Genomic DNA, 16,678 nt, shown 5'->3' on the forward strand with positions numbered 1-16,678 from the left:
CTCGATTTATGAGCTTAGCTAGGTTTCTCGCAAGGGCTTTTGTTACCCTAGGAGACTCACGTGTCCCGTCCTTATCAAGAAAGCCTGGGGGTGCGTGAGCCATCCCGTGATCAAAGAATCCAAAGCCCCTCTCCTCGCACCAGGCTCGGAGCCAGGCATTAATCTAATTCTTCTTCCTGGCTTCCCGCTCCTCTCTATCTAGCATTGGGATGGAGCAGAATACTACTTGTGCCCCAGAGCCCTCCATCACTTTCCCAATGGCCCTGAAGTCATTCTTGATGGTTTTGGCGATATCATAATGGAGGAAAGCAGAGGGATAACATACAACAAGGGCTGGGTGCCTGCAGTATTTAGAAAAGAGCTGGAATTCAGTAGTATAAAATGCAAGGTCATGGCATGCTCTGGTAAGGTGGGGACTCATCATCTTGGGAAGCCAGGCAAGCTGGAGTGTCACCCATGGCTGGCTAAAGTGGAAAGCATCTGGGAAAAAGAATGGGATCCTTCTGATATGCACCAAGACGTTTCCAGCATGCACAGAAAAGTGATGGTACTACCTCCCAAACTGCAGTTAGGGTATCTTTTTGGATATCCTGTGTAGCTCTGATCACCCGTGTTCTAGAGAGTAGATTAAAATCGGCACAGATGCAGAGAGGGAATACTAACTAGGATAATCAGGGAACGAATAGCTGAAGACATTGAGAGAGCTTGTCTTGTTTATCCTAGCACAATGAAGCCTTAGAGGCTATGTGATTACTGTCTATAAATATCACAGCCAAACAAATACCAGGGAGGGAAAAGAACAGTTTAGGGTAAAGGCCAGTGTTCTCACAAGAGCATCAGTTATACACTAAATAAATTAAGGCTGGAAGTGAGAGAAGGGCTCCCTGCCATCAAAGCAGTGGCGGGTTCAAACAGCCTTGCAGCTGGAAAAGTGGGAGTGAGAAAACTGACTGCTTTTAAGGTGAGCTCTATGAGCTTCCAAATAAGGAGTAGAGATCATTAACAGATTCCTCCAAGGCCGCCTTTTACAGAACATCACAGCTGCTAACCCACCTTTTCAAAGTCAACTGTGCACAGGCTTATCTGTGCCATTCTTTTCGTCACTGAAAATGGAAGGACAGGACTGGAAGATACAGCATCCTTCTCCCTGCTAGGTTGCTTGCACTAGCCCTGGGAGCAGACTGGTCTCAAGGGATATGAGGAGCCACCACCGAGTGATGGGGAAGCAGGTACTCTTGCAGTATTCGTTCATATCCTCACTGATTATTGTGGAGACAGAGAAGTCTGTTTAAGAGGGTACAAATCTTCCCAACATGGGACCACCTTGGCAGGAAGATAGCCTGGTGAGCTTGTCACTCCCAGCTGTAGCCAGAGCAAACACATCTCTAAGTGCAAGAGCAGTGGCTATTCTGTAATATATCCTAGATACTGTATTTGGCATAATTATAATTGGTATAGTATAAGGTTTATTAATTATATGAAGGCTTTGGGCTTGATGATGCTGGGCTGTGAGAAAAGCAAGCGGAAGGAATGAGGAATAGCTCAGGGAAGGCTGTTCCTTGTAGATGATTCACAACAATGCCCAAGATGCTGTTTGGGAGGATATTGCCTCTGCAATTCACCTGATCAACACAGCTGGTTTAGCTGTGTGAGACCAGTGCTAGAAGCCAGAAACTTATAAGCAGCTTAGTTTCCATCTCTGGTGAGATAAAGAATTTATTGTGAGGGAGCTGGTGGTTGTGTGATAACCCTATAATCCTGAAGCCAGCAGTACAGGCACCATGCTGGGTGGCAATGACAGCAGTGTAATAAGGAACCTTAGTGCTCTGTATCTGTTTGAGTCACACATTGCATGGGAAGTGATAGAACTAGCTTTGCACATGAATCATAGAATCATAGAATAACCAGGTTGGAAGAGACCCACCGGATCATCGAGTCCAACCATTCCTATCAAACACTAAACCATGCCCCTTAGCACGTCGTCCACCCGTGCCTTAAACACCTCCAGGGAAGGTGACTCAACCACCTCCCTGGGCAGCCTGTTCCAGTGCCCAATGACCCTTTCTGTGAAGAATTTTTTCCTAATGTCCAGCCTAAACCTCCCCTGGTGGAGCTTGAGGCCATTCCCTCTTGTTCTGTCCCCTGTCACTTGGGAGAAGAGGCCAGCACCCTCCTCTCTACAACCTCCTTTCAGGTACTTGTAGAGAGCAATATGGTCTCCCCACAGCCTCCTCTTCTCCAGGCGAAACAAACCCAGTTCCCTCAGCCTCTCCTTGTAAGACTTGTTCTCCAGCCCCCTCACCAGCTTCGTTGCTCTTCTCTGGACTCGCTCCAGAGCCTCAACATCCTTCTTGTGGTGAGGGGCCCAGAACTGAACACAGGATTCAAGGAGCTGTCTCACCAGTGCCGAGTACAGAGGGAGAATAACCTCCCTGGACCTGCTGGTCATGCAGTTTCTGATACAAGCCCAGATGCCATTGGCCTTCTTGGCCACCTGGGCACACTGCTGGCTCATGTTCAGTCACTGTCAACCAACACCCCCAGGTCCCTCTCTCCAGGCAGCTTTTTAGACAGACTTCTCCTAGTCTGTAGCACTGCATAGGGTTGTTGTGGCCCAAGTGCAGAACCCGTCATTTGGCCTTGTTAAACCTCATGCCATTGGTCTCAGCCCAGCGGTCCAGCCTGTTCAGATCCCTTTGCAGAGCCTCCCTACCCTCCAGCAGATCGACACTTCCACCCAGCTTAGTGTCGTCCGCAAACTTGCTAAGGGTGCACTCGATGCCTTCATCCAGGTCATTGATAAAGACATTGAACAGGGCTGGACCCAGCACTGAGCCCTGGGGAACTTGCAACTGGCCTCCAGCTGGATTTTGCACCATTTCCCACCACTCTCTGGGCCCGGCCATCCAGCCAGTTTTCCACCCAGGAGAGTGTGCGCCTGTCCAGGCCAGAGGCTGACAGCTTCCTAAGCAGAATGCTGTGAGAAACTGTGTCAAAGGCTTTACATGTTTCAAAAGGCTTTTATATGTTTCAGAACAGCACTAATGGCAATTTCACAATATTTCTCCATGGAAGTTTTTGTACATTTTGCTGCTTTCTGAGGAACACAATGCTCTCCTCTTGTTCTACGTGAGCTTGGTGGAGAGAGGGGTGGAGGAAGTTCAGTCCACACAAGATGACAGTTGCTAATGTAATCAGAGGAAATTACAGCAGGAAGCAGAAGAGGTGGTTGTTTGGGTAGAGAGAGGTACAGCAAGGAAGAGTTTTGACAGTAAACAGAAATTTGCTGAAAAAACAGATTTGTGAGCACCATTGATACTATTTGTGAACTTGGGTCAAACTTGATGACTAATTGTATTCAATGAAAATATGTAGGAAAATAATTAATATTGTCTAATGTAACATGAGGCCTGAGGTTTAACAAGGCCAAATGCCGGGTCCTGCACTTGGGGCACAACAACCCTGTGCAGTGCTACAGACTAGGGGAAGAGTGGCTGGAAAGCTGCCTGGAGGAGAAACACCAGGGGGTGTTGGTTGACAGTGACTGAACATGAGCCAGCAGTGGCCCAGGTGGCCAAGAAGGCCAATGGCATCTGGGCTTGTATCAGAAACGGCGTGACCAGCAGGTCCAGGGAGGTTATTCTCCCTCTGTACTCGGCACTGGTGAGACCACACATCGAATCCTGTGTTCAATTCTTGGCCCCTCACCACAAGAAGGATGTTGAGGCTCTGGAGCGAGTCCAGAGAAGAGCAACAAAGCTGGTGAGCGGGCTGGAGAACAAGTCTTACAAGGAGAGGCTGAGAGAGCTGGGTTTGTTTCGCCTGGAGAAGAGGAGGCTGTGGGGAGACCTCATTGCTCTCTACAAGTACCTGAAAGGAGGTTGTGGAGAGGAGGGTGCTGGCCTCTTCTCCCAAGTGACAGGGGACAGGACAAGAGGGAATGGCCTCAAGCTCCGCCAGGGGAGGTTTAGGCTGAACATTAGGAAAAAATTTTTTACGGAAAGGATCATTGGGCACTGGAACAGGCTGGCCAGGGAGGTGGTTGAGTCACCTTCCCTGGAGGTGTTTAAGGGACAGGTGGATGAGGTGCTGAGGGGTATCGTTTAGTGTTTGATAGGAATGGTTGGACTCGATGATCCTGGGGGTCTTTTCCAACCTAGTGATTCTATGATTTTATGATTTTAGAAATACTGAAGTGTTTCAGCAGTTTCAAAACAACTTCATTTTAAAATGACACTCAATTTAGAGTTATTTACGTTACAAAAGACCAACATATAAGAAAATAATGTTTAATTGGCTATGTTAAGTATTTTAAATAAAATCTGTTACTTAATTGAAAAACTCTATTTTCGTGTATGAATATTTTGTCTCCTACAATCTCATTTCCTGACTTGTTTTAACGACAACATCATTCAGATCAGAGATGATATCCCTGATTTCTATTACTCAAATATGCCAGCCTGAATCTATAGTCTCTGCTTCTCCTTGCTGTCCAGACAGCAACAGTGACGAAAAATTACTCTTTCCCTGTGCCTTTTTTCAAAGGCAATTATTTTTGTCCTAATTTTTCATTTAAACTTTGTCGGCTCAGTTGCTTCATTGTAATCTGCTTGCTGATGTTTCACAAATGAAGCTGATTTCTATCTTCTCTGAAGAATCAGAATGTGTTAAATTCCTGGGAATGCTGCAAGATCCATCTCTTCCCTGCAACTTTCTCTAAATTGAATATCATTATTTTCTTTGCGACTTTCAACATTACAGTCAATATGAATTATTCTACAAAATGTCTGTCCGAATAATATACTGTGAAAGATACTGAGCAAGGTACTATTGCAAACAGCTACATGCAGTTTCATATGTACTGGTTGTCTGTTCTCCACTACTGCAGACCCTAACTCTGTAACTCCACTTGATGGAATAAAAAAATTAGAACTACTTAGTGCTGTTTATCTGAAAGAAAATGGAAATTGCTTTTCTCTGTATTCAATACCAAAGGATTCAAATATAGGTGAGATTTAATTTCAAAGCATCTGCAGGATGAAAACTTTAATTTTGCAGGCTCTGCTGTTAGACTAAAAAAAAAATCCTTATTTTACCTATTCAATTAAGTATTTTAGATTTATTTGAGTAGATTTATTCTAATTTATTTAGTGGAAACTGTAGTGATGTGTGACATTCTGTTACAGATTATACAGCAGAGTAATAGTGCTACCAGCCAGAAGTTTAAGAAACCTGCCTTCCCCGTAGTTGCTCTGCTTTCCATGATAGTGATACATACCTTTTTACTAACTTTTCCAATTACTCAAAAGTGTGGGTTTTATTTTTCAGAATTGCTCTGCTAATTCTTCTAGCTCCTGGGAATAGCAAAACATGGTAAAAATAATATCTTCTTATTTAATCTGGTAGACCCTATTTCATTGTTCTCCACATTAAATTTCAGAGTATTTTCTCCATGTACAAGAGTTGTTTTGGTTTGGTGTTTTTGTGGGGTTTTTTATTAATTGCCTTTTAATCTCCTTCTTATTTCTTACATCATTCAAATTTTCCATGCTCAAGAAAGTAAATTCCATATTGAAGGCTTGAGCAGAAACTGTGAACTGAGGTGTAGCAGCTCCATTCCTCAAGACTCCTACCAAGTTCCTCAGCAGGACATCTCTTTGAAAAGTTCCAAGTGACCCATGGTGGCAATCTTTGGAGAAAACAAAGCCCTTGGCCAAGTTTGGTGGAGGGAACCTTGACCACAAATGGTCTACAGTGATTCAAGAGTAATGAGTGTATAAATAAATCATAACTCTATTTTTACAGAACTAGAGTGGGGGAAAGCCCCAAACCTGTAGCTATTCACTCAACTGGTGACAGATGTTTTCTTAGGTAAAGCAGATGTTTTCTCTGTTTCACCAGCAGTGGAATAAGTTCCTGTACCTATTTCCATAGCCCAAACTTACTGTCATTTCTGTGAATTTCTTGACATTCCATGAAAGATCAGATTTCTACCTGGAACTCGGACCAGAATTGTCTGTGTCAGTCATGTCATCTGTGTAAATGAGTGTTCAGGCTTATCTCTGTTTGGGCCACAAAAGCTTAAAAGGAATTGTATCTTAACAGCATCTCTCTATCCCCTCTGTTTTCATAGCTTAGGATTTGCTCAACTGTTATGAAAATCAGAGAAGCTTCTTCCACGTATGATCTCCAAAGAGATAACTGGTTAAAAGAACAATTGATGAACGTGCCTGACTTAGTCCACTGCATCACTGAAAGAAAAGCCAGGCTTTGTACACAGGCATCCTCATGGAAGGCAGTAGTCTCCCTATTAATCTGTAGTAGTTTTCCTATAATGTATTTATCCATACTAGCATAACTACATGTGTTACAAGATGTCCTTCACTCAGGATGTAAAAGCTAAATGCCTTACTGATCAGGCTCTTGGCTGTGGCATTTCCCACTTTATCTCCCTGCTATGTTGACCAAGACAGTAGCCAAATTACTAGAATCGCCTTATTAGTGACACCTTTTATAATACAGGTACCACTGAGTCCTTTCCGACCTGTCGGCATTCTCCATGCTGTTAGTTAATGTGCTGTAGGTGCAATGCTAAAGGCACAGAATCACCTACAGACCCATCATTTGCTGTTATTTAATATCTCATTGCCTTTTTTTTTTTGTACAAACATAATGGTGTAGGTTCAATAAATTCAGCTGAAATATTCTCTGAAGGGAGGGTAGGAAAGGCCCTTTTGAGCTGGTTTCTGTGTCCCCTTAAAAATGAAACCCAAAAAGCCAACAACAGCTCAATAGGAGAGCAGACATCTGGCCCTTGGTGACTCTACAGAGTACAGTGCCGTGATCAATTACATTAAAATATTCATCTGACCCCAACACAGTAGTCTGTGTCATCTGTTTAGATGCATTTCCAGACTATTCAGAGCAATTATAGATGACTGAAATATAGATAAGCATTTCAGAAGAATAAATCCAGGACTGTTGGATGTTAATGGAGGTAGTTCTTGCAACATGACAGCACAGGAGCAGTGTAATGTCCACTCAGGATCCAGGGAAAGGAATTCCCACCTGAGTGCCTTTGAGACTATTAATAAAATTCCACTTGTATTTTCTGATTCTCGTCAGTTTGGCCTTGGTAGTGCAAATTTTGTGGCCACACTGCTGCTGCCTAATGTGGATCTAAAGGGTAAAGAGCCAAATCTAAGGGATTCTTCCCCAGCCCATCTATCACAGCATCACACAGAAGAACTAGGTTGGAAAAGATCCCCAGGATCATCGAGTCCAACCATTCATAGAATCATAGAATCACCAGGTTGGAAAAGACCCACCAGATCATCGAGTCCAACCATTCCTATCAAACACTAAACCATGGCCCTCAGCATCTCATCTGCCTGTCCCTTAAACACCTCCAGGGAAGGTGACTCAACCACCTCCCTGGCCAGCCTGTTCTAGTGCCCAATGATCCTTTCCGTAAAAAATTTTTTCCTAATGTTCAGCCTAAACCTCCCCTGGTGGAGCTTGAGGCCATTCCCTCTTGTCCTGTCCCCTGTCACTCGGGAGAAGAGGCCAGCACCCTCCTCTCCACAACCTCCTTTCAGGTAGTTGTACAGAGCAATAAGGTCTCCCCTCAGCCTCCTCTTCTCCAGGTGAAACAAACCCAGTTCCCTCAGCCTCTCCTTGTAAGACTTGTTCTCCAGCCCCCTCACCAGCTTTGTTGCTCTTCTCTGGACTCGCTCCAGAGCCTCAACATCCTTCTTGTGGTGAGGGGCCAAGAATTGAACACAGGATTCGATGTGTGGTCTCACCAGTGTCAGGTACAGGTGCAAAATAACCTCCCTGGACCTGCTGGTCACGCCGTTTCTGATACAAGCCCAGATGCCATTGGCCTTCTTGGCCACCTGGGCACACTGCTGGCTCATGTTCAGTCACTGTCAACCAACACCCCCAGGTGTTTCTCCTCCAGGCAGCTTTCCAGCCACTCTTCCCCTAGTCTGTAGCACTGCATAGGGTTGTTGTGCCCCAAGTGCAGGACCCGTCATTTGGCCTTGTTAAATCTCATGCCATTGGTCTCAGCCCAGCGGTCCAGCCTGTCCAGATCCCTTTGGAGTCTCCCGACTCTCCAGCAGATCAACACTTCCACCCAGCTTAGCGTCGTCCGCAAACTTGCTAAGGGTGCACTCAATGCCTTCATCCAGGTCATTGATAAAGACATTGAACAGGGCTGGACCCAGCACTGAGCCCTGGGGAACTTGCAACTGGCCTCCAGCTGGATTTCACACCATTTCCCACCACTCTCTGGGCCCGGCCAGCCAACCAGTTTTCCACCCAGGAGAGTGTGCGCCTGTCCAGGCCAGAGGCTGACAGTTTCCTAAGCAGAATGCTTAGGAAATGTGAGAAGCTGTGTCAACGGCTCTCATGAAGTCCAAGAAGATACATCCACAGCCTTTCCCTCGTCCAGTAGGCAGGTCACTTTGTCATAGAAGGCAATCAGGTTAGTTTGGCAAGACCTGCCTTTCATGGACCCTTGTTGACTGGGCTTCATCACTCGGTTCTCTTGCATGTGCTTCATGATAGCACTCAAGATCACCTGTCCCATGATGAGCTCATGTAAATCTCTATGCTTCAGTTAATATGTTTGCTGGTTGTGCCAATTGAATGATTTGTGAGGTCCTGTTGTAAATCAAATACAGCTGTTTGGGACAGACTGAGAGGAAAAAAATGTTGATTTGTTTCAGTTAAACCAGACCATTTCCATGTGCAACTTTTTTCCCCCTACGGGTCTGTTAACACAACTGATGGAATGGTAAGTTTTGACCGGGGCAGAAAAAAAAGAAATGGCTGACATGTAAAAGAAGAGGACCTTTTAATCTAATTTTCCCACAGAAGAGAGTTATGGTAGAATGACATACCGTGGAGTGGAACCTAAGGTTCATGTTCTGCAGGGAAGCTTATTTACTGATTAACTGTAAATCTTTAGTGGAAACAGGATGAGTATGTGTGGAACGCTTTTGAGTAACACACTTTAATGCCATTGGTTTTGGTTGCATTTTTTTCTGGGTAGTCCAGTTGAAGCTAATGAGGTTGTATAAGGATATTTATGCAGGCATGCTCTGAATACAGGGGAAGGATGTGACATGATACCTGTAAGAACTGATTAAATAGAACATTTGCCGGGATTGGTTTGTATAGGTGATCCTGCCCAGAATGAGGTGGATGAACTTGAATGACTTTCAAGGTTCTTCCCAGTTGTGATTTTTATGATTCAGTGATACATGAGACATCCACTGCTCTTACTGGAATGGAGAATTTTCAGCATCTCTGAAAAGCCAAAGTCAGTGTGTGCTGAATTATGGCTCCAGAATTAATCAATGTTTTTGTAAACATGGGTAAAATTGGATGGAGTTGAGCGGAGAGTGAAAGAATTTAGGCTTATATGAGTACATCCTCCTGCAGGGGAGTGCTGTTTTTCTTGAACAATGATATGTATTTGCAAAATGCTGTGGGGAAGCAGACTGTGTGCCTTGCTGGAGAGGGAAGAAATGCCATATGTCACTTTGCCCAGAGCAAGTTCTCACTGGTGTGACTGGTAATGGGTGCCTAATGCTAGTCAGCATCCCACTCTGTAAATGAGACCAGTTTCTCATTCTGGATTAGGTTGTATTGGCTCCCTGCAGTCCAGAAGAAAACCGGTTCTCTGCCTTCAGTGATAAAACTCTGATTAAACAGTGAACAACCCTTTTGTTTGGTGTTCACGAGGTTGCTTGTCTTCTTCTTCTCCCTTGAAAGCTCTGCAGTGAGGAAAGGCTGTTTCACCACAGGGGGTCCTGTCTTAGAGCAATGCTGTCATTAGTCTTCTGTCACGTTTTCAGGCTTTGATGACTCAGGCATTAAAAAAAAAACCACTCCTTTTTTCTGAACTAAAATAGCCTAAAAGCAAATTTTAATGCAATTTGTTAGGTCATATTTTCTTTCTGAAAGCTCGTAATGGGACTTGCAGTTTCACTGCTTGAACTGAATGTACTTGAATGTTTAATTATTATTTTTTAAACAAAATTCAGTACCATTGGAGTCCACTTGAGATCTCTGATAGATTAAAAGAATTAAAAAGAGGACTTGAATATTCAATAGCTTTGAAACGGCTATGCATGTTTTGTAATTTAGGGCAGTGTTTCACAGCTGGGTTGTCTAACGCATCAGAAAATGGTTCCTGAAAGATGTGAAAAACTTAAACTGCATACTTCTGTATAGCGGCAAGTAAATAGAACAGAGAAAATAGAGGTGATAAAATAACTGTCAAAGCTGAGCTTAGATTTTACTGTATTATAAATGAAAATAACTCTGGCGGTGGTATATGAGAAAGTACACAGCTCCTCAACAACAAAAAAAATTACTGGAAATGGTGATTGTAGGGCATGTTCGCATGCATAATGTAAGCCATCATGATATCCAAACCATGCCCAAATGATTAGTACCTCTGACTTACCTGGTGAAGTGACACCTAGAGATAAAAGCTTTAGTCTCAGAACAAATATAGCCACATTAAATATTTCTGCATGACACTGCATTGCCCAGCATAAGTAGGTGCCTAGATCTCCTCTGCTGTTCCTCAAACTTTTTGTTGGATTGAAGAGCCCCTCTGGGATGCTGCTGGGCAGCATGGGTGGTGGGGTGGATCTCATGGGATGGTGGTTGTGGGCTGGGGATGGACTACAGCCCTTAAGTTGAGGTCCTTCCACACCACATTGGGTCACATTGCTTTCATCCCCCTGCTCTCTCACCTTCCTGGAAGCGAGGGGCATATGATATGTTCTATGTCTTCCTTCAGGACAGAGTTTTTTTCACCAAATTTACTGGTTCCAATCTGTAGCCAAATCCAGGTAACGTGCTGTTGCCCTCCTTCCTCATCACTGCTCCCACCCCTCTGCTGCTTGTGTGGCTTTCCCTTCTCTTCCTTTACCTTCCCTTCCCTGCCCTGCTTATGCCATTAGCCCTCCTCTTGTACTGGGGACATGGTAAAGGAGTCAACTTCTTCTGTCTAGAAAGCTGCCTGGAGGAGAGGGACCTGGGCCTGTTGGTTGACAGCGACTGAATATGAGCCAGCAGTGTGCCCAGGTGGCCAAGAAGGCCAATGGCATCTTGGCTTGTATCAGAAACGGCGTGATCAGCAGGTCCAGGGAGGTTATCCTCCCTCTGTACTCGGCACTGGTGAGACCGCTCCTCGAATACTGTGTTCAGTTCTGGGCCCCTCACCAGGAGAAGGATGTTGAGGCTCTGGAGCGAGTCCAGAGAAGAGCAACGAAGCTGGTGAAGGGGCTGGAGAACAAGTCTTATGAGGAACAGCTGAGAGAGCTGGGGTTGTTTAGCCTGGAGAAGAGGAGACTGAGGGGAGACCTCATTGCTCTCTACAAGTACCTGAAAGGAGGTTGTGGAGAGGAGGGTGCTGGCCTCTTCTCCCAAGTGACAGGGGACAGGACAAGAGGGAATGGCCTCAAGCTCCGCCAGGGGAGGTTTAGGCTAGACGTTAGGAAAAAATTCTTTACAGAAAGGGTCATTGGGCACTGGAACAGGCTGCCCAGGGAGGTGGTTGAGTCACCTTCCCTGGAGGTGTTTAAGGCACGGGTGGATGAGGTGCTGAGGGATATGGTTTAGTGTTTGATGGGAACGGTTGGACTCGCTGATCTGGTGGGTCTCTTCCAACCTGGTTATTCTGTGATTCTGTGATTCTGTGAAATGCTGGTTTGTGGGGCAGTGCTACAGTGGCCTGGCAGTGTTGGATTTGGCCAGCCCTTACCCAGGTCTGTGGAGCTGCAGCAGGATGAAAACAGTACCCTAGGTGAGAGGAGACTCCTGTCTGTTCCTGCACAAGTTTTACTGACAGTCACACCTTTTCTCCTCCCTAGCTCTAGGCTAAGGCAAGCAGCACCCTTCTGTGTATGTGGTTCAACATCATATAGTGGCTTTTGCAACAGTTAGGGGTTAAAAGTGATTCCTTCCAAAAACTGGGATTGTGGCCATAAGGTCTGGGCTGCACAGCTGTGGGACACAGCCAACTTCACTAAGTTTAAGGGGTGACAGTATTCTGTATCTGTCAGCTTTTCCAGCTGGCTGGATTTTCATTTGTAGCATGTTAATGCAGGACTTTTCATCTTGTTTGCCCTTCAGAACTTTTACTTGTGATGATGAAATCTCAGAACACATCTCTGAAGCCAGTAGACTCCTTATCAACTCACTCAGGTTTCACTATGTCGTTTACAGCAGTATCAGCTGAGGCACAGTAGCACTAGAAGACCGGAGGTTGCATTCAAGAGAGCTAGATCCTGCTCTGCATGCAGTTTCAATAGTGGCATTGCTGTCTTTATTACCAGCATGAGACTTTCATTAGGAAGACTTGTTACACTAGCACAATGGGTCTGCAGTTGTGGTTAGTTCTAATGTGACTAAACAACTGCAGTTATTTTGGCAGCAGCAGTTTACTAATCTTGAGTGTCTACAAGCGTGGCCCAGACTCACATGGTGGAGCTGTCCTCAGCCCTTGCAGAGCTGGGATTTGAACCATTAGCGCCAAAGCTTCAGTAAGAACCTTAACATGAACACCAACATCTTCCATAGGAGCACTGGGACCTACCCAACACAAAGGCAGTGATATATTCTCATACACAAAATAATTTCTTATTAACACTACAAGAATACAAGTATCTACAAAGACCATATTACGTACTGGGTTTCTGTGAGCACAGTTGTGTAGGTGGCTGCCACACAGCATGGTTTGTGTTCCTCTGACTAAATCCCTTAATGAGAGCAATTACTGGTTTGAGGCATGCAGAGACTGGAAATTATAAGGAGGGCTGAACAAGGTTTGTACTGCTATCACAAAGACACCCTGAGGAATGTTAAAGCAGGCTTATTCTAATAATTATGGCGATCATGTGAGATATTTGTAAGGAAACTGAGCAACTGTGGGTTTGTACAATCATTGATGTAATCCACTTTCAAGATGGCAATATGGGAGGGAGATGATCTGTGTGGGTTTTTTCTATGAATTTCTGTTTCATAAGCAGAGTTGCATAGCCTTGATCAAATATATAAGGTCAGTGGAGTCTCTTGTTCAGGTTTTGGATTTTTTTTGCAGGATTGCATTCTTCAGATTTTCACTGCAAATAAGCTCTTTGTTAGATAATCTGACTCACTTTTTGACTTTTCTTTGAATGTTCCCTAGTCCTGTGAACAAAAGATTTCTGTAATTTTATCTAACAATTTGCATATGAGAAAAGGGTCACGGACTGTGTCCTGTGTGAAATATCAGTAAAGTTTAAATAACCCATTTAACTACCAAGCCTGTCTAGAGATGAAATGGCAGGGCAACCTGAGTTTAAGATAGTCATTCCTTCTTTTGGTTAGTGCTCTATCTATTAAAGGCTGTCTTAATAAGGACACAGTAGGAAAAAGAAAACAATATTTCAGTCTGCTTGGCTAAGTGTATAGACAGCAAACTCTATGGTCCAAAGACAGAATTACATCAGAACCAGCTTCAGAACAAATAAAGGACATCCAAAGAAGTTAATTATGCCTCAAGGGGGAGTAAAATATCAAGGGTATCAACTTATGCAAAAGGAAGGAAGAAAAAAGTCTCTGTCTGCCTACAATCAATCAGTTCACCTTTAAACCTGAAACTCTTTGAGCTTAAATAGGGTGATAGTAAAGACAAAGGCGGCATACTGCCATCTTAGAAGTTCAGCCTTGTGTCTTTTTCCAGTGTTCAGCAGTATCTCTTGCAAATGAAGATGCAGTGAAGTTTTCAACTGCTCTGAGCTGCCTTTTATCACCTGGTGATCTGTGGTGTTTTGCTGAGATCTGTCCTGGTTCTGATTGCTCACAGATCTTTTTGAACAGTCCAGGCGTTGCTGACCTGTGTCTTTTACAGTTCCATGGAGTGCAGCACTTCAGGATTGTGTAAACATAAATCTAAAGATGCTGGCTGTGTTTTTGTATAGCAGAATGCTTAAGCTAGTTTTGTGATCTGGTGTACATGCATACTTATGCTTCAATCATACTGATTCAATGAGTGATTTGAAATGTGTTGCTGGGCTGAAATGTGAAACTTATGGTGGATTTAAGCACATTTTGCTGAAACATAACCTTACTGTTGTGCAGTCTTGTGTAAAGTCATAGAGAGAACGAAGAATAACTGCTTGGGGTTTTTTAAATATTAAATTGTTTCAAAACACTGACTAATTTTGGTGGCCACTGACAAGTGCAATCTCTGGTTACTATTACTTCTTTAGATCTCTTTTACTAAAGCTTTTGGAAGCAAATTTAGGTTCAGCGTGTTCACCTTGATTTAAACTACTGTCAGACCAACATTTTAGATGTACCTTGCCTATGTGAAAGAGGCTATACAACCTTCTGGCTGAGAGGAATCACAGATTTATAGATTTTAGAGCAAAGGGAGAACACAATGTTCATCTAAACTGACTGCAGCCCTGCCCAGTCCATAGGTTCTTTTATTTAACTCAGCAGCTTGACTTGACCAAGAGCGTATTTTTGGAATGACATCCAGGCTTGATTTAAAGACTTCATGTGCTGCAGTTTGTCACAGTCATTCAGAATTTGTTCCAATGACCAATTACCCTTTCTCTGAAAAATACCTTTTCTCTAAAAAATCTGTAGCTTTTTTTTTTTTAACTCTCTTACTTTCTGCTTTCTGAAAACTGGATCTTGCATCTTGACTTCCTTAACAGGACTGGGGAGGCGTTTATTTTCCCATAGATATTTTTTGTGATTGTTAGTTTATGGTTTTGTCGTGTCAGAAAAAAACTCTTTATATTCACAAGTGCAGTTAGGCAGATGCCTTTTATACCCTAGTTTTCTCATGCTGAGGGGAAAAATAAAATACGCCATCTTAAAGGAACAGTCTATGTGACCATGATGTTTTTTGTGTCAGTTACTAACCATTCATTTATGATTAAATATAATTCATTGCTGGGATATTAATACTGGGAAAGAAAGGGTATTTGGTATGTGCTGTACTTACAGTATAGAAATCAGGGTTGCTCCAGTGTCCTCCAAAATATTATTTTCAATATTTCCGTGAATGTCTCAAGCATGCTTTGCAAATGCCTTGAGTTCTGTGTTATTTCTTTTTCCATAGACAATTCCTATGGAGTCATGTGACCAGATGATACTGAAAAGGTATCTGGTCCATGCCCTTGCCTTGCAAGATCAATAACTACTGTGAGCCTTACTTTGTTTCCTTTCTACGGAGAAGTTGAAATAGAATCAACTTATAATTTCCACAGAGAATGAAAATTACAAAAAAGAAGGTTTGCAAAAAGCCCAAGCAGTAACCTGTGTCCTTTCTCACGTGGTTCTCTTAGAAACCAGGATCAGTGGAAGTCACTGTTGGTTAATCCTGCCTCAATGCATTTGTCTCACTGCTTTATGAGTAATCGTTGTTCCTGTTTTCTCTTTAGGGCTCTTCCTGCAATGATGCAATGGGTCCGAACTCAGAAACCGGGAGAAAGTGGTGTGAATATTATCACTGCAGATTTTGTAGAACTTGGTGACTTTATCAGCACAGTCATAAAGCTCAACTACACCCTGGATGGAGGTGAAGATGACACTACTTGATAGCACTATAATATATGTGTTGTTGCATTCTTTAGAATTTAAAAAAGAAAAAAATTGCATTTTAAAAGAATTATCTTATAAAACACTGATCTTCCTATAACACGCTGATGTGTTTAGGGCTTTAGTGGGTGGGCGTAAGAGAAATGTTTTAATCAACTATGATCATTTTTTACATTTGTGTTTCATGTAAAGAGCAAAACTAAACATGTTTACAGTGTTTGATAAAAGAAGGCCATTTACATGTTTTCCATGAGTTACCAAATGCAATTCATGTGTTTTCTGTCGTTATGAACAGTGCCAAGAAATTTGCTGCTTTTGGAGCAATGGGGCATACATTGCCCTGTGCCTGCCCCTAGCAGGATTCCCAATGGTGTGAGCTTTACACTGGGAGTCTAAGGACAGTATCTCTGGCATGAAAATTTTAAGCTGCTACACTTTATCTATTAGCTAGTTTAATTGATCATATTTATCACTGAGCTACAGGTTTAAATGCCTTTGTGAAGTAAATCCAAAGTCATGCCTCTAACACATGCATAATCAGTGGACAGTGAACATGACATATTACGTAGCTTGCACGGAGCACAGACTAAATCTTGCTTGCTTTTCATTCTCAGAAGGTGATTTTCCAATGTTTCTGCCCTAGGTCAAGTCAGTAGATATGTGGTGCTGCCCTAACTCTGTGCTAGGAGCAACCAGCATATATTTTCCCTGGTTCTAGCAGGAACAAAGTTAGACCAAGTTGGAGCACCACTTCCTCCCAGGGTCAATCTTAGGTAAGAGCTTAATCAAACATCCACTGAATTTAATAGGAAAATTTCCTGTGTTTAGCATGGATTGTGCATTGGTTCAGTAAACTGTGTGTACTACAAGGTCAGCAGGATTTTGTCCTGTATTGCAAACTGGCTTTCTGCAGGGCTAAAATTGCATTTAAAAAAATAGATGCAGTCTAAGCTTCTCTTTAAGGCAGCTATGAACACAACACTTCTCTGCTGATTACAAATCGGTGGCAGTTTAATCAGTGAAAATTTGCTGCTCTAAGGAGTGTGATAGA

The 16,678-nt window shown here is 43.3% G+C and overlaps 1 protein-coding gene across 1 annotated transcript in view; it reads left to right on the top strand.

Moving 5' to 3' along the window:
- PLCXD3 (phosphatidylinositol specific phospholipase C X domain containing 3) overlaps positions 1-16,350 on the top strand; it is a 93,147-nt gene extending 76,797 nt beyond the window's left edge. Inside the window, exon 3 of the mRNA XM_069880127.1 lies at positions 15,471-16,350. Within this exon, the coding sequence (XP_069736228.1) occupies positions 15,471-15,627 (157 nt within the window). The 3' untranslated portion in view covers positions 15,628-16,350. The remainder of the gene's footprint in view (positions 1-15,470) is intronic.
- The last annotated feature ends 328 nt before the right edge of the window (positions 16,351-16,678 follow it).

The sequence above is a fragment of the Phaenicophaeus curvirostris genome, chromosome Z (genome assembly GCF_032191515.1).
Source record: "Phaenicophaeus curvirostris isolate KB17595 chromosome Z, BPBGC_Pcur_1.0, whole genome shotgun sequence".
Classification (NCBI taxonomy): Eukaryota; Metazoa; Chordata; class Aves; order Cuculiformes; family Cuculidae; genus Phaenicophaeus; species Phaenicophaeus curvirostris.